Source organism: Cavia porcellus, unplaced genomic scaffold (assembly GCF_034190915.1).
Source record: "Cavia porcellus strain 051 isolate PalLab524CR breed Dunkin Hartley unplaced genomic scaffold, mCavPor4.1 scaffold_25, whole genome shotgun sequence".
NCBI lineage: Eukaryota > Metazoa > Chordata > Mammalia > Rodentia > Caviidae > Cavia > Cavia porcellus.
In genome coordinates this window covers 17,660,252-17,682,053 of record NW_026947508.1, presented here as the reverse complement: position 1 = coordinate 17,682,053, position 21,802 = coordinate 17,660,252, and the positions used below count along the sequence as shown (strand labels likewise).

Genomic DNA, 21,802 nt, shown 5'->3' with positions numbered 1-21,802 from the left:
TTACTTTTTGTAGTACTGGAGATGAAACCCAAGGCCTTCACACTGAGCTAGATCCCCAAGCTGGTTTTTATTTTGTAATTTTTGAGATAGGGCCTAATTGTCCAGATCAGGCTCAAACTTTGAATCCTGCTGTCTCAGCATCCCAAAGTGCTAGGATTAGAGTTGTGTGCCATCACATCCAGCTGAATATTTTAACTCTTATGAGAGAAGTGTTAACCAGAGTCAGATAGTGGGTTTGCTTTTACTGGGGGGGGGGTCTTGATATTTATCTTGTTTAGCTATAATTTATCTGTTTTGGTCAAGAGCCTGTTCGTCCTCTCAGACTGGGATCTCCCTAACATTTCAAGCCGAGTCTCCTTCATCAGGATAGAAGCTCTTGGGGGACAAAATTATACCATCCCCTTTAGAATAAGGATTTCCAGAGAATGGGGCTGTTTTTCCATCACACTGGGAATTTCCTGAGGGAAGGCCCGTGATTGTCTCAGAAAGTGGCCTCAGAGAGAGGGGTTCAGGCACTGGGGAAGGAAGAGGTGAGATGTGTGGGGTCTTGAGGAGAAGGGTGGGGTCGACGCTCTGTTCTCTATAGGGGAGTTAGGGACGAGCTCTAGGTCACTGTCTTTCTATTTCTCTGGGCCTCAGGATTCGGAGAGTCTGGCAGAAAAGGAAGTGTGGGGTCAAGTATGGCTGCCTGACCATCTCGCACAGCACGGTGAGGCCTCTCCTGTTGTTCGGAATGGACAAATGTCAAGCCCTCCCTCTAAGATTGGCCGCTGTAGTTGGATCCAGGGCACTGGAGACCCTTTGTGGGAGGAAGCGTGGGATCCAGAACCCCAACCCTTGAGGTGCTGAGAGAGACCAATATTAACTGGAACAGGATTATGATGCCCATTTAACATATTGGGAGGGCTGGGGATACAGCTCAGCAGCACAAGTGCCTGCCTGGCAAGCACAAAGTCCTGAGTTCAGTTCCTGCTACCCAAAAAATTAAAATAACAACAAAAAACATATTGAGAAATGGAGCCCAAAGGTAACATACACCCCACCCCAATTCCCCCAGATAAACCGACCCCCAGTGAAGCTGACCCTGCTCACATGCCAAGTGAGACCAAACCCTGAGGAGAAGAAATGCTTCGACCTGGTGACCCGTGAGTAGTTCCTGCCTAGTCCTCACAGCTGCCCAGGGCTCTTCCAAGGGCAATGTCCACTCCCCAGAGGCTGTTAGGGAGCTGTTTCCACTTCCACCCAGGCTGGGACTCAGCGGGGCCTGGACATGTTTTAAAGGCTTCCATCTTCCCTCACAGTGGAATTAAATGGCAGCCTCTTTCCACATTATATGTTATGATTACGTAAAGTGTATTTTAATGGCTTCAGTAATCTGGCTTTGAAATTATCATTCCTTTAAATTTTTCACTTCTTATCCTCTGGAGCCTTTGGGGCCAGGCCTCTGTGAGGTAGGTGCAGGCTGAGAAAGACCTGGATCTCGCCCTGTGGGAGCCACTCCAGCAGGGGTATAAGGGGGACCCAGGTCTGTTGGGTGGAGTGTCCAGAAGAGAGGTACAGAGAACCCCAAGGAAGGCCTGCCCCACTGTGGGGAGTCAGGAAGGACCCCGAGAGTGTAGAGATGGGGGCAGCTAGGGAGACAGGTTGGCACGATGGGAAGGCACGGGAGCCGGCCAGTGCATCCTGCCAGTTCGGCTTTGCGTGGGGAACGGTGGGAGGTAAGGTCTCCTGAAGGCCTGGCCCTTGTTTCCCCAGCAGAGAGCCAGCCCGGGCAGGGGCTGTCCAGTTGTGGTGTGCAGAGCCTGGGAGCTGTTTGAGGCTCTGTTCTGGGAGAAGTGGGAAGCAGGGAGACCAGGAGGTGCAGGCACCTGTGGGGCTGTGACAGCAGGTTCCGGGGACACCCTGGCGCCGGCGCGGTGCTGGAGCAGGGACAGAACCCGCCTGAAGGCAGCGGTTAAGGCTGCGGGGTTTCTGTGGCTGAAGGCCTCTTCTCTCTGGCAGACAACAGGACCTACCACTTCCAGGCGGAGGATGAGCACGAGTGTGAGGCGTGAGTGCCCAGCCGCCGGTGGGCAGGGCAGGGAGCCGTGGGGCCCGGCTGTGCCCACCTGCTCCCTCTGTGTGTGCAGGTGGGTGTCGGTGCTGCAGAACAGCAAGGACGAAGCACTGAGCAGCGCTTTCCTCGGCGAGCCTGGTGGCGGCCCCGGATCCGGGACAGGCCCCGGCCTGGACGGGGAGCCCCAGGACCTCACGAAGCTGCTCATCGCGGAGGTGAAGAGCAGGCCGGGGAACGGCCAGTGCTGCGACTGCGGGGCTGCAGGTCGGCGGTGGGCGGGGCCCGGCGGGCGCGGGCGGGCGCGGGGGAGGGGGTCCCGCCTGTGCGCTCCAGCTGCGCTCCTCTGCAGACCCGACGTGGCTCAGCACCAACCTGGGCGTGCTCACCTGCATCCAGTGCTCCGGAGTCCACCGCGAGCTGGGCGTGCGCTTCTCGCGCATGCAGTCCCTCACCTTGGACCTGCTGGGCCCCTCAGAGTTGTTGGTGAGGGCAGCCCGGAGGCGGGGCTTGGGCACTGGCTCCCAGGGAGCTGGCGGGGGGCGGGGGCGGGGGCGGGGCTAGGCCGAGGTGGGCAGGATCCGAAGGAGGGGGGTGGCCCTGAGAGATGCAACCTCGGAAGGTGCAGTTGACTCTTGAGCGCAGTCCTAATCACAGGGTTTTATCCACATGCACACTCTCCTGTGACACCAGCTGGCCTTGAACATCGGAAACACGCGCTTCAATGAGGTCATGGAGGCCCAGCTGCCCTCTCACGGTGGCCCTAAGCCCTCTGCAGAGAGTGACATGTACGGAGATTTCGGGGGTTGGAAAGAATCTGCCTTCCAGGTCCCGGGGCTTAAGAGGGATCCAAGATCAGAAGTTTGGGGAGAGGGGAGCCTCATATTTGAAAGTCTCCAAGACGTCATTCTGGGCGAATGGGACACTGTGTCCCCCGTGGGACGGTTCCAGGGTCGGCTGGGTGGAAACGGCCCTTCCTGAGAACTTGCTTATCTTGGTAGGAGCACCCGCAGGGACTACATTGTGGCCAAGTATGTAGAACACAAGTTTGCCCGCCGGTCTTCATGGGAGCCCCAGAAACTCCAGGCAGCCATTTCCAACAGGGATCTCCTGTCTGTGCTGGAGGCCTTTGCCAGTGGGCAGGACTTTGGACAGCCACTGCCAGGGCCTGATGGGCAGGTGAGAACCCTTGCCAAGGGCCACTTGTAACCATTCTGCTCACTCATACGCTTCAAGACCAGCTCTTACTCCCCTGTGCCCCATCTCTGCCATCTGCTCAAATCTCACTCATCAGAGGGCGAAATGGGAACGAGCCCAGCTTCAGTCAAGCAGACCTGACCCTGACTGTGTATTTTTTTCCAGCTGTGCAATCAGTCCAGGGCAGCTTCCTTTCTGAGTTTCATTTCCTCATCTGTAAAATGGACAAATAATGGCTCTTACTGGGTTGGATAGCTTGCAAGTAGATGAGGGCAGGTCAGATTAGAGCAGGGAGGACCATTGGATTGGCTGTTCCAGTAATAAGCATCATGTGAGCAAAGAGAAAAAATAGCAGAGAGACTGGACAGAATAAATCAGGAGTTGCTGACTGGACATAAAAAACAGGATGTCATGGGCTGGGGGTGTGTCTGAGAGGTATGGCTAATCCCCAGATCACCCCCACCAAAAAAAAAAAAAATGAGTATCTTTGAGCTGCCTGTCTGCTATCTTGCTGGGCTGTCCAGTGAGCAGTGAGGGAACCCCATGTGGGTGAGGTCAGAATGACAGAGAACAGCTCTGTGATTGGTCCTGAGGCCTTGGAGGCCAGGGTGCGAATTCAGTGCTGAGATGAAGTGTGGGAATCTCCTTTGGGAGGGGGCAGAAGAGGGAGAACCGAGGTCTGAAACGGTGAGGGAATTCCTGCCCTGCCGCCTCTCCCCAGTCGGGAGGCTCTGCCCCTTCAGTTTCGTCTCTGGGCTTCTGGCAGCTTATCTGGAGATGTTCCGGCTGCCAAAGTTTGAGAGGGCAGCATCAGGTGGGTGGGGGCAGGTGACCCCGAGAAACTCAGGTGTGGATGTGTATTCAGGCACCTGGAGAGCTGGCCCTGCACTTGGCCATCAGAGTCGCCAACCAGGTGTCCCTGCCCCTGGTAGACTTCATCATCCAGAACGGGTAAGAACCTGCCTGCCGCCTGCTGCGCTCCTCATGCCATCCCTCCTCCTTTCCCCCTGTCTCCCTTTCCCCCGTTCATCTGCCCCCCCCCGTGCTTCCTCCCCCAGTGGCCACCTGGATGCCAAGGCAGCCAATGGAAACACCGCCCTGCACTATGCCGCACTCCATGGCCAACTCGACTGCCTCAAGCTGCTGCTGAAAGGGAGAGCCTCAGTGGGCACAGGTGTGGCTGAGCGCCCTCATCAGATTTGATGCCCACTGCCCTTGGGTGGGGCTTCCTGCCTGCTTCTTGGATGGAGGGCACTGATAACAAGCATGGCTTTACAGACAGGCTTGCTTCTGACTGCCCATGTGTCATTCCTCTGTGGAACCTCAACTTTCTCATCAGTAAAATGGGAGTGATTGCCTTGGACCTAGTTAGCCTGCTAGAATGATTAAATAAAATAATGCTTCTGATAGTACTAGCTGAATCCGCATAATCCTGATTGCAGTAGCCACTCTTTTAAAAGATGCCTGCTAATGTGCCAAGTGATTTATGCATATTAATTTAATTCTCACAACAACCTGGTCAGACAGTTTCGAATACAGTGGCACCTTGGTTCATGACTTTAATTCTTTCTGCCATTCTGGTCGCAAGCTGAATTGGATGAGAACCAAATCAAATTCAATGGTTAGGTGCAGTGTTGACCTTAAAGGGAAATTTGGTTCTCATCCAATTTGATTTGTGACCAGAACTAAGTTTATGAAGCGAGGTACCACTGTATCATTAATTTTACAGATGAGACAGTTAAGGTTAAATAAGTTACTCAAGGTTACATATCCAGGATACAGGCAGAGCTAGTATTGAAACCTAGACAGACCGATTCCAGAGGCCCATCTTAATCTCTAAGCTGTTATGTTTCCTCCACTGTGACAATGGCCGCTGGCTTTGTCCCCTCACAGTGAATGAGGCAGGAGAGACGGCTCTGGACATAGTCAGGAAGAAGCAGCACAAGGAGTGTGAGGAGCTGGTGAGTCCACGGGAAGCGGCTGTCCTCGGACCCTTCCTCTCCCCACTGAGCCCCGACCTCTGACCTGGAAAGCCTCTATTTCTGGCAGCTGGAGCAGGCGCAGGCGGGGACCCTCACCTTCCCACTGCACTTGGACTACTCCTGGGGCATCTCCATGGAGCCTGGCTCTGACAGCGAGGAAGACGAGGAAGAGAAGGTGGGACCCTGACCCTGTCCTGCAGGCCTAAGGTGCCAGAGGGAAAGCCACGCTGGCCTGGTGCGGGGAGGGCAGGCTGAGCTGGGGAAACCAGGCTGTCCTTGCCCCACAGCCCTGCCCTCTGAAGCCCCCAGCCCAAGCCCGCTGGACCAGTGGGAGGCTGGACATCAGCAACAAGACCTATGAGACCATCGGCAGCCTGGGACCAGCCACCCTGCAGAGCCAGAGTGAGGACTGCCCCCCACCCTTGCCAGTCAAAGCCTCTTCTCGGACGGTGGTCCAAGGGCGTGCGGGCCATGTCAGTGGAGGTAGAGTTGCCCAGAAAAATGCCTATCATTTTTGAGGGCCTACTATGTGCTGGGGCACTGAACCAAAAGTACCCCACCACCCTGCATATTAATTTAATTCTCACAACAACATGGTCAGACAGTTTTGAATACAGTGTAGGGTGTAGAGGGTGTAGTCCGTACCACCCTCACAGAAACTGGCAAGTGGGGGTCCATCCTCCCTTAAAGGTAAAGGAACAGAGATGTTAAGTAAGCAGTGTACTCAAGGTCCCATAGCTAATCAGCTTCTGATGTGGGATTCAAACCGCAGGTCAATCTTTTTTTTTTTTTTTTTGGTGCTGGGAATCAAACTCAGGACCTTGCACTTGCCGGGCAGGCGCTTATGCTGCTGAGCCAAATCCCCAGCCACCCAGGTCCATCTTATTCCAAGTGACCCAGCTCTTATTCCACATTCCTCATTTTGCTTAATAAAAAGAGAGACAAGAGTTTATGGAAGGCTGGATGTGGTAGTACATGCCTGTCATCCCAGCACTTGGGAGGCTGGGGCAGGAGGACCACCATGAATTTGAGACCAGTCTGAGCTACATATGAGTTCAAGCCTGGCCTGGACTACAGAGTGGATCCTGTCTCAACACACACACACACACACACACACACACACACACACACACACACGCTTATGGAGCATCTGCTATCCTGGCCCTTTGGGGCCAGGGCTAGGTCTAGTGAGGAGGTAAACACTGGAATTCGGGGTGAGGGCACAACTCAGTGGTGGTATACACGTCTAGTATGTGCTATGGCCCTGGTTTGAGTCCCAGTATTGAAAAAGAAAATCTGGCATGCAGTTGATTAATAGTGTAAGGCTCACTGCCATAGCCAACATGTATCCCCAAAGGAGAGGGATTTGACTGGTGACTGCTGTTTCTCCAGTGCCTCACACCGAGCCTGGCCCTCTGCTCAGGAACTTCCTGCTCATTAGGGAGAGCAGGCTTGTTCCAAGGGTTAGGGGAGGGAACAGGTCCTGTTGGTATTGGGGTGGATTAGAAGGGCTTGGGAAGAGAGCGGGGTGGATAGAACCTGTGCTGTACGGAGGGGCAGGCTGGCTGGGAGAGCTGAGGTCACGAGAAAATGGAACAGCGAGCCAGTGTGTGTACCCTGCCATTGGAGGGGACAGCTGGAGAGGCAGATGGACAAGGCGGGTGGACAGAAGCATGATAGAGCCTAGAGGCCCAGTGCTTTGCTATGGAGCAGAGGAAATTATAAAAACCGGCTTTAATCATTTCCACTTCCAGATCGTTCTGAAGCCTCCAGCCTGAGTTCCGAGCCCCCTGAAGCCTCTGAGAGTTTGGGCAGCCCAGCATCGTCCTCCTCTAGCCTCACAAGCCCTGTGGAACCTGGAGGACCCAGCCAAGCCCTTCCCAGCTCTGAAGAGGGCCTCCGGGAGCCCCCAAGCACCTCCCGAGCTGGCCTGACATCTGGTACTATCCCTGCGGATATGTACCCCCCCGTCAGGTTCAGGTGGGTGAGGGCCCAGCTGTGTGACCTGGCCAGGTTTCCTGACCTCTCTGGGCATCCATTTGTTTCCCTGGTTCTAATAGTACCTGCTCCAAGAGTAGGCCACATTCCTGTGGGCCGAGAACCCGGATTTTGGGTGGAGGATGTTGGGCCCTTTCCCCTTCCCCGGCCTGCTCCCAAGTCTGCCCTGGGACCCTGGCTGCTGAGGATGGAAAAGAGAAGGCTTAGCCCTCCTGTGTAGCTTGTGTCCACAACTGCAGCTCAGCTTCCAGCCCTCTAGAGCCCTCCCTGGACACCCTTTCTCTCTGGGATTTGGGAGAGCTGGACTTGGAGCTGCCTCCAAAGCCCTAAAACCCTCTTGGACGTGTGGTGTGCCCAGCCGCAGGGTCTTGTGGACTCTGCCCTCCTGTCCTAAGTCCCCCAGCTTGCTGTTCACGTGAGCCCAATCTCCCCATTTTGAGCGACTCTGGGCACTAGGGTGACATTGACCTTTCCATGCCTTCCAGCTCGGAGAGCACTCGCTCCTATCGGCGGGGGGCTCGGAGCCTGGAAGATGGTCCCTCAGCCCGACAGCCTCTGCCCAGAAGGAACATGCCGGTAGGAGCCCAGAGACTGGCTTCAGGGCCAGGGACGGGGTGTGGAGCTGTCAAAGATAGGTATAGTGGGCTGGGAGACTTCTCCCCAAGATGGATGCACAAATACATGGGCCCAGATGACCACCATTTGGCCAGTACCCTCTAGTGTGCCTTCTTCCTGCCTGAGCCCAGGGGCTTGAGGGACAACAGAGGTGATGGGTGGATGAACAGTGCTGTGTCCGAGGCACATGTGTAACTGCACCTGCAAAGGGGCATGGATCCCAGCCTGTGCAAGGCAGCCTCTGCTGTTCGGATGCCCCAGGCATTCCTCAGGGATGGCACTGATTATTGGTGCTAGGTGATCTGTGGAACGGGGAGGCCAGGGGCAGGAGCCACCTCCTCTGAAGAGCCATTATCAGTCTATTAAAGACAAGCACCAGTACACATCTGTGTCCACACCCTCCTTCCACCGTTGCCCATGTATCCATCACCAGCCCTTTAGCTGATACTGCTTGTGGCATGTGTGATACTAAGAGCTCAGGCTTGATGAGTGAGGAAACCTAGGGTAAGTGGCTTTGCCTCTTTTAAGCATCATCTGTAGGATGGGAGTATCTGTCCCCATGCGGGGACAGATGTGAATTGAGGGTACATAATAGGTGCTGAGAAAGTGTTGGTTTTATCCTTGTTTCCCCAGGTTGGCTTTCCTGAAGGAGATGGCTCAAAAACTGGCATTCTTCCAGCAAGTTCTTTGTAACTTTTGTAAGACTTGCTCCCTGCTGACCCATGCTGGACCCCAACATACAGAGCTGGGACCTGAGCCCACAGAAGCAGGAGCCGAGGCATCTGTTCCCTTGGGTCTTGGTCTCTCTGACCTTCATAGCCTTCTTCTGCTGTGGACCATGCTGCTGTCAAGGACACTGGGCCTGCACTGGGGACTGACAGTGGTTCTTCTCTTCTATCTCATTGCCCCCAGGGCCGGGCAGCCTTGTATCTGGATCTGAGCCCTGAGCTGGCTTCAGCCACCGAACCCTCAGTCCCGCAGCAGACCAGGACTGCGTTTCTCCCTTTAGTCAGAGGCTGCAGCAGGACATACTCTCCTGCATCATTCTCTTCCAGACTGGGTATCTCAGCCTCTTCTTGGTCTAGCAGCCTTTTACTGAATTCCAGCTCTGTCCAGGCCTGCACCAGGCATTGTGGATGCCACGCACATAAAGCAAGGATCTTGCAGCTGTGGCCCCTGCTGGGAAGCTGGTTTCAAGAATTGATACAAGAACACGCAGAACTATATTCTGGACGCTAGTTCTGGGCTCAGGGGCAGGACCTATATACTCAGCTGGTTCCTGTCTGACCATTAGTTGTCTGCAGCCCATTTTTGTTCCAGTTGGCCAATGCCTATTGCTGTACTGGCTACTAAATAAACATTCTGAATGCCCTTGCAGGGCAGTACAGCCCTCCTTGGAGTCTGGACTCAGGATCTCCCCAGCCAGGAAGTGCAGTCTACTCACCTACATTTCCGTGTCTCCTTGAGGTAGCAGGACCAACAGGAGTGACCTGGGTTGTGGATCCCTACTTCTTTCTCTTGGTCAGTTCAGGAGTCTTCCAGTCTGGGGGAGTGAGTGGCCATAAAAAGAGAGAGGTGAGTGACAGAGCAAAGCTTTCACATTCTGTTTCCCTGGGTTAGGGATTTCCCTCAGAGCTCAGCCCCGAGTAGGAGAGAGGCGCTCCCTGACCATCAACGACCTCTAAGGTCAATACTCTGCAGCTGCTGGGTGCTGGGCTGGGCCAGGCCACGCAGGGTACCATAGAGCATCAGGGCCAGTGCGGCAGTGTGGCCAGGAGTCTGAACCGTTGATCCTGGTCCATGGTCACTCAGAAACAGGATCGCCTTCTGCGCCCCCAGCATCTGGTTTTGTTCATCTCAAACTCGTTCTTTCACTTATCATAATAAAGAATTTGGGGGGCGGTAAATTCCATTGGCTTCATCTATGGGATCTGAGGAGTTAAAGGGAAAGGGAAGGAATCTTGTGGCTTGGAATTCTTCTTCTGAATTGGCAAGAGAGACAATGTGGAGCTGGTGTGGAGCTGTGATTGTGGTACAACCAGGAACAGTTTTGCCTTGGGGGACATTTGGCACAACAGAAAATAGTACCCAACCGGAGGCTGCTACTGGCCCCTAGTGGACACAGCCAGGGATGCTTTAAGCATCCTACACTATCCCTGTCTTCGTTGGTTCTGTGTTGCTGCAGTGAAGTAGCAGAGCTGGTACCTTCTGAAATAAAAGAGGTTTATTTGGCTGATAACTGCTATCATGCTGTCCTCATGCTGTTTGAAGGTCTAAACCTAGGACCGTCCTGGCCTAGGCCCCCTCGGCTCAATCACAGCACGACAAAGAAACGGAAAGGGAACCAGCAGCGTGCAGAAGGAGCCAGGGCAGCCTGCTCAGTACCAACCCATTCTTGCCAGAACCTACATACTCCAGGACATCAGTGTTAGTCCCTTCCAAGGTGGTGTAATTACCTTTCAGTAATCCTTCTCCCCTTTAAGTTTCTACCGCCTCTCAACCCTGGGAACCAAGCTTCCAGCACAGGAAGCCTTGGGGGACACATTCAAACCATCCCCAAACCCAGCAACAGTTCAGCCCCACGGCACTGAGCTATCCAGTTCAAAATGTCAGCACTGCTGAGGTCATGAAGGAAAGAACACTGGATGAGATGCTTGGCGACCTGGAGTGTTTGGCTTGGCCACCGTCCCTGCCACCATCTCTGTTGATTGCCCCCAAGATAATGATTTGTTTGAGGGTAAGTAGTTTATTTATGGGAGGATCCCAGGAAGTATGGTCAGAGTGTCAAGAAGAAGCAGAGCAATAAAGGATGCGTTAGTTAATGTGGGGTGACACGGCAGGCAATAAGGACGAGCTTGTGGGGCACCTAAATCTCCATGTTGTCCCGCCGAGGTGAGAGAAGTGGGGTACTCCCCCCCCTACACACACCAACTCCGATCTCTTGTTGATTATCCCTGCCTGCTCCTGGGCTTGTAAAGAGCTGTGGGGAACTGTCAGAGGCGTGTCCAGGAATTGTTTGCAAGTGACCTCTGAGGCAGGCAGGTGGTGGAATATGTGGGTACCAAGGTGTCACAAAAGTCCAGAATTGTGTCCCTGAGGTGGGTCACGCCCACTTTGATCTTGTCTTCCGGTTTGTATGATGAAAGGGGTAAGACCTGATGTTTTCTTAGGTCCTTCTAGCTCCAGTGATGTAGGAGTCTGGGCTGCTTTGATATCACACACCTCAGAGAGGTGACTGCATGGGTGGAAGACTGTTTGCTGGGCTAGTACTCTAGCACTGAGCCACTGTTTTGTTCCTCTCTGGATACCCAGGGCTAAAACTCCTGGCACACAGTAGTTGCTCAGTAAATGTATATCGAATGAATGTTTCTTCCTGCCCTGTGAACACTTCTTCACCTTTTTTTTTTTTTTTTTTTTTTTTGCTGTACTGGGGATCGAACTCATCACCTCATGCTTGCCAGGCAGGCGCTTATGCCACTGAGCTAAATCCCTAGCCCTTTCTTTACATTTTTATTTATTTTTGATACGGGGAATCAAACTCAGGACCTTGTGCTTGCCAGGCAGATGATTATGCCACTGAGCTGTATGCCCTCCCCAAAAAATGTCCTTTCTTCAGAGATGATCATTTCTAACTGTGCAGGCTGTGTCCCCACTACCCAGAGTTGACTGCTATCCCTGTTGTTTAAGGCTTCCTTTGCCCAGTTTATTGGGACTAGATCGGTCTTGCTCAGATGTTCGTTGAATGAATGACATGACCCACCTTGTCACTAGTCACACACGCAGCAGTGGAAAACAGTACTATCCCTGAATTCTCTGAGAAAGGAGTTTTAACCAGACACCCCACAACACAGCTCCCCAGCCTGCACACTCTGGACCACTTTTCCTGCCTTTCCTCCGGGACCCTGAGCGGCTCCCAGGAAGGACATTATTTGCCCACTAAACTCACTTGTTAAGGAAGGGAGCCAGGAGTGTGGGGTGGGGGTCGGGGTAGGGGTGCCTGGGAAGGACCTTCCACATGAACGGAGGACTGTGCCCAGCTGGAAAGGTGAGCACAGTATTTCTTCCTCCCCTCTACCCAAAATTACTCTTCCCAACCCAACCCTAAGGGGCACCAGCCTGACCCTGAGGAAATATGAGTTATCTCTGCACACCTCATAAGTATTTCTCACCTAGGTGTCCTTAAGAATCCAAGCTCTCCACCACTCAGGTATGGCCCTGGGATCAGTGGAAACAAAACCTCACCGTAAGAAGTAAACAGACCAGAACAGCTGCTTGCATGCGCATGCCCAGGCCGCAGGCACGAAGGCGTGAGCCTAACTTAGCACAGAGCTAGACGCAATGATTAGCAGCACCAAGCAAGGTTCCAGCGCACCAAGTCGTCTCCACTTGGGCCCAAGCACGCAGCGGGGCCTTCCCACTCCTAGCTGCAACACTGGAGCCCAGAAATTCCTCGGACGCCCCGTGGGGCACGACTGCCACCTGTGGCCAGGACAAGGGGCTCCTCGCGCGCCGGAGAGCCCCCTTCCTCAGCTCTCCCTCCAGCTCCCGACTTCCCTGGAACGGAAGGGCCCCCACAGGCGGCCGGCGCGGGCAATCTTTGCCTGGCCGAGTCCTTGAAGTCTATATTTAGTTCTCGACACCCCTCCCAGCCCCGAGGTTGGGGGGAGAGGGCACAGCCCCGCCCCCGCCGGGCGGGCGCGCTGTGGGGGTGGGGTGGGGGAGTGTCTGGGGCTCGCGCAGTTGCGCGCCCTTCACCTTGCTGCACCGAGGCGCGGCCGCTGCCCTGTGCCCCTCGTCCCGCCGGGCGTCGCGAGCCAACATGGGCCAGGAAGAGGAGCTGCTGAGGATCGCCCGAAAGCTGGAGAAGATGGTGGCTAGAAGGAACACGGTGAGGCTGCGGAGTTTGGATCGAGCCCACGCCCCCCCCCCCCCCCCGGCACAGCGCGGGGCGAGTAGGGGCGCCCTGGGGCAAGTGCGGGGCGCGGGGAACAGAGGGAGGCGCGCTGGTGCGGGACGAAAGGCCCCGGGGGAGCACTTGCCCGACACCTCGGGGTGGACGTGTGCATGGTCCGGGGTGTTGGGGGACCTTGCGCTTCCCTCTGGATAGTAGGTAGCGTTCAACCCTGTGCAGCCTGTGCGGGGCCTTGGAAGAGACTTGAATGTAGGAAACGACTTTCGGAGTCTCGAGACTCGCTGCCTGTGCAAAGTCTTCCCCTCCACCTCGGGAAGGGGGGGCTGGAGGAGCAAACCCTTGGTGTCCCGGGAAGGAAGGAGCAGGGAAGCGTGTGAGAAGGGGTGCAGGCCCGCGCTTCTCCCGAGAGGAGTGGCTCTGCGGGAGGGGAGCAAAGGGGCGGCGGGTCCCAGGGCTCCACAGCCTGCGTGCCAGGAGCGGTTCTGTTTGCAACTTTTTTCTTGGCTGCTGAGTGGGGCCTGGGCAGGCGGGGGAGGCCTAACAGGTGCAGGCTGGTGGGGGCATGAGGCCTGCGGAGGCCTGGGCCTGGGGCCTGGGGGAGGTGCGCGGCAGAGAACTGAGAAGACGGCAGCGCATTGCTCTGTCCGAGGGTCTCAGTCCCCGCAGCGCAGCTCAGCGCAGGTCCAAGGAAAGTTAATGTTTGATCCTTCCCTTCTTTGATCTTTGCCTTAGGCTGCAGGCTGCCAGGTCCCTGACCTAGGCAAACATGGTCAGGGGTCCCCAAGCATGTAGTTTTATGCTGAAAGGGAAGAGAAGGGGGAGGACTGGGTTGGACATGCCCTTTAGGTTAACCTGCCTCCAGTCCTCCTCTGCCCACTGCCTGTCCTGCATCGGGATTCGCTTTTTCAGTATGTTATAGCTTGTGTCTAGATGTCCCCTCAAAGCCTTACTGGAGCATAGGTGAGACTTTTTCAGAGGTGGCTGAATGTGAGTGTGTGGTGGTGGGAGTGTGAAGTTACTAAATCAGTCCACTGGTTGGTTTGGCACAGCCCTAATCCCAGTGGCCTGTATACAATATAAGTGACAGAAAGAGACCTGTCCTATCCCATGTTTGCTTTGCTACTTTCTGTCCACCATGAAATGTTTCTCCTCTGCAATGCCTCTCTGCCACCCTACCCTGGCTTGGGGCTAGCTGACTATGAAATGAAACCTCTACAAACTGTGAGCCAAATAAACCTTTCGTCCTTTAATTTTGGGTGTTGGGCATTTTGTCTGAGCAAAGAGGAAAGTAACTAACAGTACATTCAATGAACTTAGGAACTTGGAGAAGGGAGGGACATTACAGGAGGATCTAGAGCTGACATGAATGATGAAATCAGAGGAAGGGGTCACTGGAACCATGGTGTCAGGGGGCTCTGGAGTAGACACTGGGCAGCAATGAGATGAGTTCATACAAAGTCCAGAGCCTCAGTTTCTCCACTTCTGAGAAGACAGGGGTACTCTGCAGGCAGCCAGGAGATGAGGTAGGATTCAGCAGGCTTGGCGGGTACCTGGTAAGAACCAGTGAATGACAGCTGGCATTGCACAGGCAGGTGAAACTCAGAAAGGCACAGCACCCACCTGCAGAGTTCAGGAAGCTTCTCCCTTAAACTCTCAGTCCTTGCCCCTTTTCATGCCCAGGTTCCAGACTGCACCAAAATTCCCCTTAAACTGAATCTCAAGCCATGGGGAGCACTTTCCCACCAGTATCCTGGGCAGAATTCCACTGCAGGGAGACAGATTATCTCAGCCCAGTGCCTTTCTGATGTCCCACTCCATCCCAGGAGCTCGAGATGGGGTGAGGGAAGCTCAGGAAAGGAGCTGTTTGAGGCTTCTCTTTGCTCCTCTTGCAGCCCTAGCCAAGCCCGCTGCTCTCCTTCTTTGGGCCTGTTTCCTCTTCTGTGAAATGGGAAGGGAGAACAGCATCCCGTAGATGGGTTCCAGTGGAAGTGCCCGGAGCTGTCTCCTGCAAAAGCATAAGACTGCTCTTAGGATCCCTGCTGCACAGAGCCAATCAACAGCCACATCTGCGCCTGGACTCTTGGCAGCATCTGGGTGGAAACAGAGCTCCGGGCATCTGGACAAGGAAGGTGGAGCTGCTGTGGGCGTGAAAGCGGGCCTGCCCAGTGCAGGGAGGCAAAAGAAGCACTTCCTGTAATGAGACAGCCCCTCCACGTTGCAGCTCAGGGCGGGCAGTTCTGCCAGTGCTGATGTCCCAGTGACTTAGGGCTTTGTCAGACGCTGTGAGCATGTACTACCTGGAGCAGCTTCCTACAGACCAGTAAGCAAGTGATAAGGAGCCTAACTGCATGTGAGACGAAGCTGCTTAGGCTGGCACATCAGATACCATTGTGTGACACGTACTGACCATTGTAAGTACAGAAAGATACACAAAAGCAACCACACATGTTTACACACAACACAGCCACATCCAGATAGGTGGAGCCACAGCCTTGGCAAACAGCTACATTTACCCACCTAGACATGCTGCTGGCAACGTCCCATGGGGACAAATAGACAGTAGGGCCTTGGGCTGCAGATCCAAGCTCTGCACCTGGACCAGAGTTACTGCTCCTCACCCACCGGTGGAGACACACCCGTGTGCAACATTTGCACATGGCCTTCTGAAGCCAGCCACAAACCAGGCTCATGGCTGTTTTGTCCCTGTATGACCCTGTTATGCAGAGATATGCACTCATTTGTGAGTTGGAAATGGCTCAACACTGGGAATTTTTAGGAATTTTGCAAGCTGCTTGTTAAACACAGCCATTATGAAAAATTAAATTATTGGCTAATTACATGAAAAAAACAAAAGCAATGAATAGTCCAAAATCATCATCACCTCCTGATTATTCTACTGCCTTTTACTCTCAGCTGTGGTCTAGAGATAATTTACTTCCATTAAATCTAGGGGTGAAAGTACTATATGATGATACAGTACTGCACAGTCCTTCCCAATACCTTCTTCTGTTCAACGATGGCATGTTGCTAACTTGAAATTAGCCACGGGAAGAGTATTTACATTGCAAACATTGACAAATACTCATGGACTTTTTTCCTTAAGAACCAACTGTCAAGCCAGGTGTGGTAGCAAAGTCCTGTAATCCCAGCACTCAAGAGTCTGAGGTAGAAGGATCTTTGCAAGTTCAAGACCAGCCTGGGCTACAAAGTGAGCCCAAGGCCAACCTGAACTGCATAGCAAGACCTTGTCTGAAAAAAAAGACAAAAATAAGAAGACTGTCAAATATGGACCAAGCACATGATCACTGTGGTCCCTGCTGCTCTTCCATGATCAAGCACATATAGTCAGGTCTATGTTCATACCCACACAATTTGTACAGCGGTTTGAGCCAGGAAGCCTGAGTTCAGATCCAGCTTGGCTTACAAAGTGTGTAACCTTAGGCACTTACAAAGTGTGTAACCTGAGGCAAATTATTTAAACTGTTTCTTGGAATCTTTTTCTGTAAAAACAGAATAATTCTGTAAAAATGGGAAAGGGGGTTAGGACCTAACTTGTGGAGTCATTGTAATGGTTCAATGCAGGTAAAATATTTAGAATGGAGTCCCACACATATACATAGTAAGACTTAAGTCTCTCTCCCTTTCTCTGTACCAGAAGTTGAACGCAGGGACTTCATATTAAGCTATATCCCCTCCCCTCCTTATTTTGAGACAAGGTCTCATTAAATCACTAAATTGCACCAGCTGGACTCAAACTTGTGAGTCCCTCGCCCCAAGCAAAAGCGCTGTGTGTACAGGTGTGTGCCATGTTTGCGTAAACTTTTAATGAATGTTTCATGTGTAGTTCTACGTCCCAAGTTTGCACACATGTACATCTGCTGGTCACATCTCTGAAAACACACGGAACTGAAGTTCTAAGGGAGGCTAAGGACTGCCGGAGGGCAGCTCATGGGCCACAGTCCAGAAGCAAGTTGGCAGCTGCAACCACGCAAGGGATGTACAGGATACAGTCAGCTGGTGCTCCCTAAGGAGCTGGTGTCGGGACAGGAGACCTGGGCAGGCTTCTGAACATTATATTTCATCTTTGTCAAAAGACTGAGAAGCAAAAGGGCTGGATTCTAGCAAAAGAGTGAAATAAAGAGACGGGCTAAAATGGGCTGCGGTGTGTGTGGGGGATGCCATCCAGATTTTCCTTACCTTCTGCCGCCAGCCTTCTTGATTCATTCACTCAGGGAGCGCTGGGCTCTAGGTGGAGCTCTTAGGCCTCAGAAATACAACAGTTCTCTTTTCCTAAAAGGAGTGGAAAGTATCGTCCACACAAAGACTTGAGCACGAATGTTCCTGGTCGGAGCAGCCCCAAATTGGAAGCCACCTGAAAGATCCCATTCATAGATGAATGGAGAAATAAATTATAGAGCATATATACAATGGAGACTTACTTGATGAAAAAGAACTGCTGACCTCTGAGGCGACATGGATGAATCGCAGAATAATTAAGCCAGTGAAAGCAACCAGGAGAAAAGTGACTGTGCTCTACTTTTTATACACAATCTTTAAAAATGCAAGATTGCTTACAGTGACAGAAAGCAAAGTGGTGGTTGCTGGAGGCTGGAGGTAGCAGGAGGGACAGGTTACAAAAGGGCCCATCGAGGAGCTGGGGGTTTAGCTCAGCGGCATAAGCACCTGCCTGGCAAGCAGGCAGTCATGAGTTCGATCCCTGGTACCGATAAAAATGAAAAAGACAAAAAAAAAAAAAAAAAAAGAAAGAAAGAAAAGAAAAGAAAAGGGCCCAGCGAGACCCATGGAGATGATGTCTGTGCTCTTATCTTGATTGGATTTATACATATGGCAAAGTTCATCAAACCATACAGTGCAAAATGTAGAGTTTATCGTATATCCATTATGCCTTGATGAAGCTATTTAGCCCTTTGGCGGTTTATCCTGGTGTTCCTCCGGAAGCACATACTATCTCAATCTTTCCCTGGGCAGGTGTCATTTCAACCAGTCAATTCTTGTATTGAATGCATTTTTTTTTTTGTATTTTTCGTTTTTATCGGTACCAGGGATCAAACTCACGACTGCACACTTGCAAAGAAGGCGCTTATGCCACTGAGCTAAATCCCCAGCCCCCTTGAATGCATTTAATAAAACTGCCATTTTTATATTTCCCACTATAATCTTATAAAATTATTAAAAAATATGCAATTTTTGGTCATCCTATATTTAACTAATTGGACTGGTAAGGGGTTTAAAACTCACAATACCCAGGCATAGAAGTATGGATCTATAGTCTCAGCTACAGGAGGATCACTTGAGCCAGCAAGCTGAAAGGCAGCCCAGACAACAGTAACATCTGTCTCCAAAATACCCAGAGTGCTCGCCTTCAAGTGGGACAGGTGGACAGGAGGCTACAGACACACAGGCAGCAAGAGTAAGGCAGAAAGCGAGTCATATGGGGGGCAGTTCTGGGCAGGAGGGCACACTGGTAGTAGGCAGAATAGAAGCAAAGGCAGGAGCCAGGGTGAGGAGTCAGGGCTGGACTGGCTCAACTGAGTGGTGGGCATGAAGTTAGAGAGCTTGTCTGTGCCCCAATTTTTCCTTATCTCGCCTTGTTTCTGCCCTGCATCTCTCCTTTGTCCACATGTCCATCTGTATCCTCTGCCCTCTCCTCTAAGCCCACAGTTCTTACCTTGTGACCTCCCACAGGAAGGGGCCCTGGACCTTCTGAAGAAGCTGAACAGCTGTCCAATGTCCATCCAGCTGCTTCAGGTGTGGGGGAGCCCCCGGGACAGCACCTCTTAGGGGAGGGAAGGGCCATGGGGGGAGTCCGGTCAGTGTGGCGCCTGAAATTCCCCAGGGGGGTCCTGGGAAGGGAGGGGCATCTTAAGGTGTTGACATGAGGGCAGAGGTGAGGGCAGGGTGCTTTCTGGGCTTGGGGAGCCTTGGATCTGGGAAAGCCGGATTTGCTGTCCCCGCATACCTGCCCAGTTCCCAAGGCTCTGGCCTGTGGGATCCAAGAGGTCCATGATCCAGGGAGAAGGAAAAGTCCCCCTGCTCTCAGATCCTCCCTGATTGGCCACACAGCTCCTAGACTGCATGGATATGCTTGGTTCTGAAAGATGAGCACAGACCCAAGGTGTAGAGCCACAAGTTGCTCTAAATAGAGAGTTGAGCTTAGAGTCGCCAGAGTACCAGGAAGCAGGGAGGTCCTGTTGCCATCAGCACCCCCAATCTTTCCACCAAAACCAGTTGCCTGTTAATATAGAGCCTTGGGTACTGGACCTTATGCAGGGAGGCAGATCAGGGCCTCAGTTATAGGGAAGCTCCAGGTTTGGGGTTATTCCCCAGCCCTGGGTCAGGGAAGGACTCTGGAAGTAGGTTGCGAGGAGGTGGTGGCCAAGCTGGGGCTGGCCTTGCCAATTAAGGCACCCAGCCCTGTGTCCATTCCCAAACCAGCCCTTATCCTGCTTTTTTGCAGACAACCAGGATCGGGGTTGCTGTTAATGGGGTTCGCAAGCGTTGCTCAGACAAGGAAGTGGTGGCCTTGGCCAAAGTCCTCATCAAAAACTGGAAACGGCTACTGGGTGAGACTTGAACCATGTTTTTTCATTTTTTGTTCTTCTCTAGCAGTTGGGAAGGGCATTGCCTGGCTCATAGCAAGCATTCAGTGTGTGTTACAAGGAAGATGTGTGAAGACAGGCGAGCTGTACTGTACATGTGCTGATGTATATTACTCCGTGTGTGCTCGTGTGTTTGTATATATACTGAATGTCTCTGTGAGTACACTGGTATAGCTAGGTGTGTTGGTGTGTGTTCCAGGGTATTTATTTCCCTGTGAGCGTGTGCATTTGCACACACAGGTGTGTGTGTGGGGGGGGGGAGTGTATGCAGCTGTCCTGTCCCTGCCCTTTGCTCCCTCCTCCCCAGGGACATGCAGGGTTCTGCTCAGGAGGAGCCAAACTGAGAGAGGAGGTTGCTTTTTTGTGTTCAGATTCTCCAGGATCCTCCAAAAGACAGGAAAGAGAAAAAGCAAAGAAGAAGAAGAAAAAGAAGGAGAAGGAGAAACGACTTGACTGTTCAAATTGGAAGTCAGAAGCAGCCCTTTCCCCACCCAGGAAGAAACGAGAGGAAGAACCCAAGAACAGGTACCTTTTCTGAGATGGACAGATGGGGACTGACACTTGTCAGATCCTCTGTCGGCAGCTTCGTGGCTGTCATTTCACTGAGGCCTCAGAAGCCAGGAGGCAGCTGTTATGGCTCCAGCAGTGCTCCCTCTGGGGGCTTTAGCTCAGCTGACAGCCACACAAGACAGGGACACAGTGTGGCAGCTCAGGCCTTGCTTATCCTCAGCAGTTCTCACAGTTCTCTGGAACCAACCACCCAGGTCCGTCCTCTGGGTCACCCAGGTGACAGTCCAGAGGCAGGGAAACAGATCACAGTGAGAGGGGGTCCCCAGATAAGAACCCCTATGTCTCTAACATGGTGACCCCCCCACAGAGAAAGCTTCTGGGATCCGGTAAGGATGTCCACTGGCGAGCTCCTCTAACCCAAGGGCAGCTGAAAGCTCTGGTTTTCCACTGTTTGTAGTGTATTCGCACTCTATCAGATGGGTCGTTTGTGCTATAATGTGATTCCCTGGTAACCCAGTCTGCGTTATGTGTCAGGGGTGCAGGGCCAGTGAGGCCAGGAATGTATTTGTCCATCAAGAACACATGTTTGCTTAAATCTTTTCCCAGCATTCCTATTCAGCCATGCGGGAGATGAAGGTCAGAGGATCAAGGACTTTCCCAAGATCGTACAGTTACGTAGACACAGAGTAGAGTTCAAACCTTTGTTGGGCCTAACTTTGTGGAGAGTTACAGAACAGATGTTTGGTTCAAATCCACCTTTTGTCCCTCCTTCCCTCCTCTAGCCAGGGAGTCCCCAAAAATCATAAGAGACTTGGGTAGAGCTCCAAGGCCACAGCTATCATGGTAGATTAAAGCTTTCATGGATGTGTATGTAAGTGAGGAAGGATGTAAGTGAGACTAGGAGTTTAAGGCCAAATTGGACAATGTAGTAAAATCTTGTCTTGAAAAAAAAATTAGAAACAAATCAAACAAAATCGGATAAGTCATACCTGTTCTCTATGTGACCAGATCACTTCATTTTTTGTGTTTATGTTTACTCATTGTTATAATTACTTTTCTCTCATTGCTGAGACAATATACCAGAAGTCCAAAGTTACTGGGGGAAAAGTTTATTTAGCTCACGGTTTGTAGAGGTTTCAGTCCATAATTAGCTGGCTCTGAGGCAGAGTGCATGGCAGAAGAGAAACAGTTCATGGAATGCAAAAGTTAGTAAAGCAGGGGCTGGAGATTTAGCTCAGCGGCATAAGCGCCTGCCTTGCAAGCAGGCAGTCGTGAGTTCAATCCCTGTACCGGTAAAAAGGAAAAAGACAAAAAAAAAAAAAGTTAGTAAAGCAACAGGGAGGATCATGGCTCTTTCTATTCCTTATTATCTTACCTAAGCTACTTAGGGCAGGTAGCACTCATGCCCTTAATCCCAGTGACCCTGATCCTAGCATTGTACCATGAATCAGTCCAAGCATCACACATTCTAGATCCATCTACTTCTGACAAAGCTCCACCTATGATTGCTTGAGGCTTTAGGGGTACATGTAGACACAAGCCAAAACCCTCATCTAGTAGATAAGGGGAGGTACTAGATAGCACCTAACTAAACACACCAACTACACGAGAAACTTTAACGTTTTCAATGTATCTATCTGTTGACTCAGGGTATCTGCTATGAGGATCTGATTTTAAGAAATTAATCAGATGAAAGCAGAAAGGTTACGGTCTATGTGAAGCATTTTTCTGCAAGTGTTTCTGAAATATTTTAGAAGTCTTTATTTGTTTGTTTGTTTTCAGGTGCTAAGGTTCAGATCCCAGGCCTTGCATAGGCTAGGCAAATGCTCTTACCCCTCTGAAATTTTTTTAAATCAATGTTTCTCATAATTGTAATAAATGATTTTTTTGTGGCGAGGACTTTAAGAAATGATTC

General features: G+C 52.1%; 2 protein-coding genes across 6 annotated transcripts in view; both read left to right on the top strand.

Annotated features, from left to right (window-relative positions):
• Asap3 (ArfGAP with SH3 domain, ankyrin repeat and PH domain 3) overlaps positions 1 to 10,084 on the top strand; it is a 37,999-nt gene extending 27,915 nt beyond the window's left edge. The window contains exons 11-25 of one of the 3 annotated variants that reach the window (XM_063235736.1): positions 640 to 709; positions 1,058 to 1,145; positions 2,002 to 2,050; positions 2,130 to 2,320; positions 2,406 to 2,539; positions 2,747 to 2,841; positions 3,055 to 3,232; positions 4,116 to 4,201; positions 4,309 to 4,424; positions 5,144 to 5,211; positions 5,300 to 5,407; positions 5,520 to 5,634; positions 6,987 to 7,212; positions 7,716 to 7,806; positions 8,479 to 10,084. In XM_063235736.1, coding sequence (XP_063091806.1) covers positions 640 to 709; positions 1,058 to 1,145; positions 2,002 to 2,050; positions 2,130 to 2,320; positions 2,406 to 2,539; positions 2,747 to 2,841; positions 3,055 to 3,232; positions 4,116 to 4,201; positions 4,309 to 4,424; positions 5,144 to 5,211; positions 5,300 to 5,407; positions 5,520 to 5,634; positions 6,987 to 7,212; positions 7,716 to 7,806; positions 8,479 to 8,538 — 1,675 coding nt within the window. In that variant the 3' untranslated portion in view covers positions 8,539 to 10,084. Of the gene's footprint in view, positions 1 to 639; positions 710 to 1,057; positions 1,146 to 2,001; positions 2,051 to 2,129; positions 2,321 to 2,405; positions 2,540 to 2,746; positions 2,842 to 3,054; positions 3,233 to 4,115; positions 4,202 to 4,308; positions 4,425 to 5,143; positions 5,212 to 5,299; positions 5,408 to 5,519; positions 5,716 to 6,986; positions 7,213 to 7,715; positions 7,807 to 8,478 lie in introns of all 3 variants that reach the window. The other 2 variants (XM_063235735.1, XM_013153951.3) reach the window with 2 other exon arrangements.
• A 1,992-nt stretch (positions 10,085 to 12,076) lies between these two features.
• The window catches only part of Tcea3 (transcription elongation factor A3), a 43,406-nt gene continuing 33,680 nt past the window's right edge, over positions 12,077 to 21,802 (top strand). The window contains exons 1-4 of one of the 3 annotated variants that reach the window (XM_063235743.1): positions 12,077 to 12,733; positions 18,464 to 18,526; positions 19,236 to 19,341; positions 19,749 to 19,902. In XM_063235743.1, coding sequence (XP_063091813.1) covers positions 12,665 to 12,733; positions 18,464 to 18,526; positions 19,236 to 19,341; positions 19,749 to 19,902 — 392 coding nt within the window. In that variant the 5' untranslated portion in view covers positions 12,077 to 12,664. The remainder of the gene's footprint in view (positions 12,734 to 18,463; positions 18,527 to 19,235; positions 19,342 to 19,748; positions 19,903 to 21,802) is intronic. The other 2 variants (XM_063235741.1, XM_063235742.1) reach the window with 2 other exon arrangements.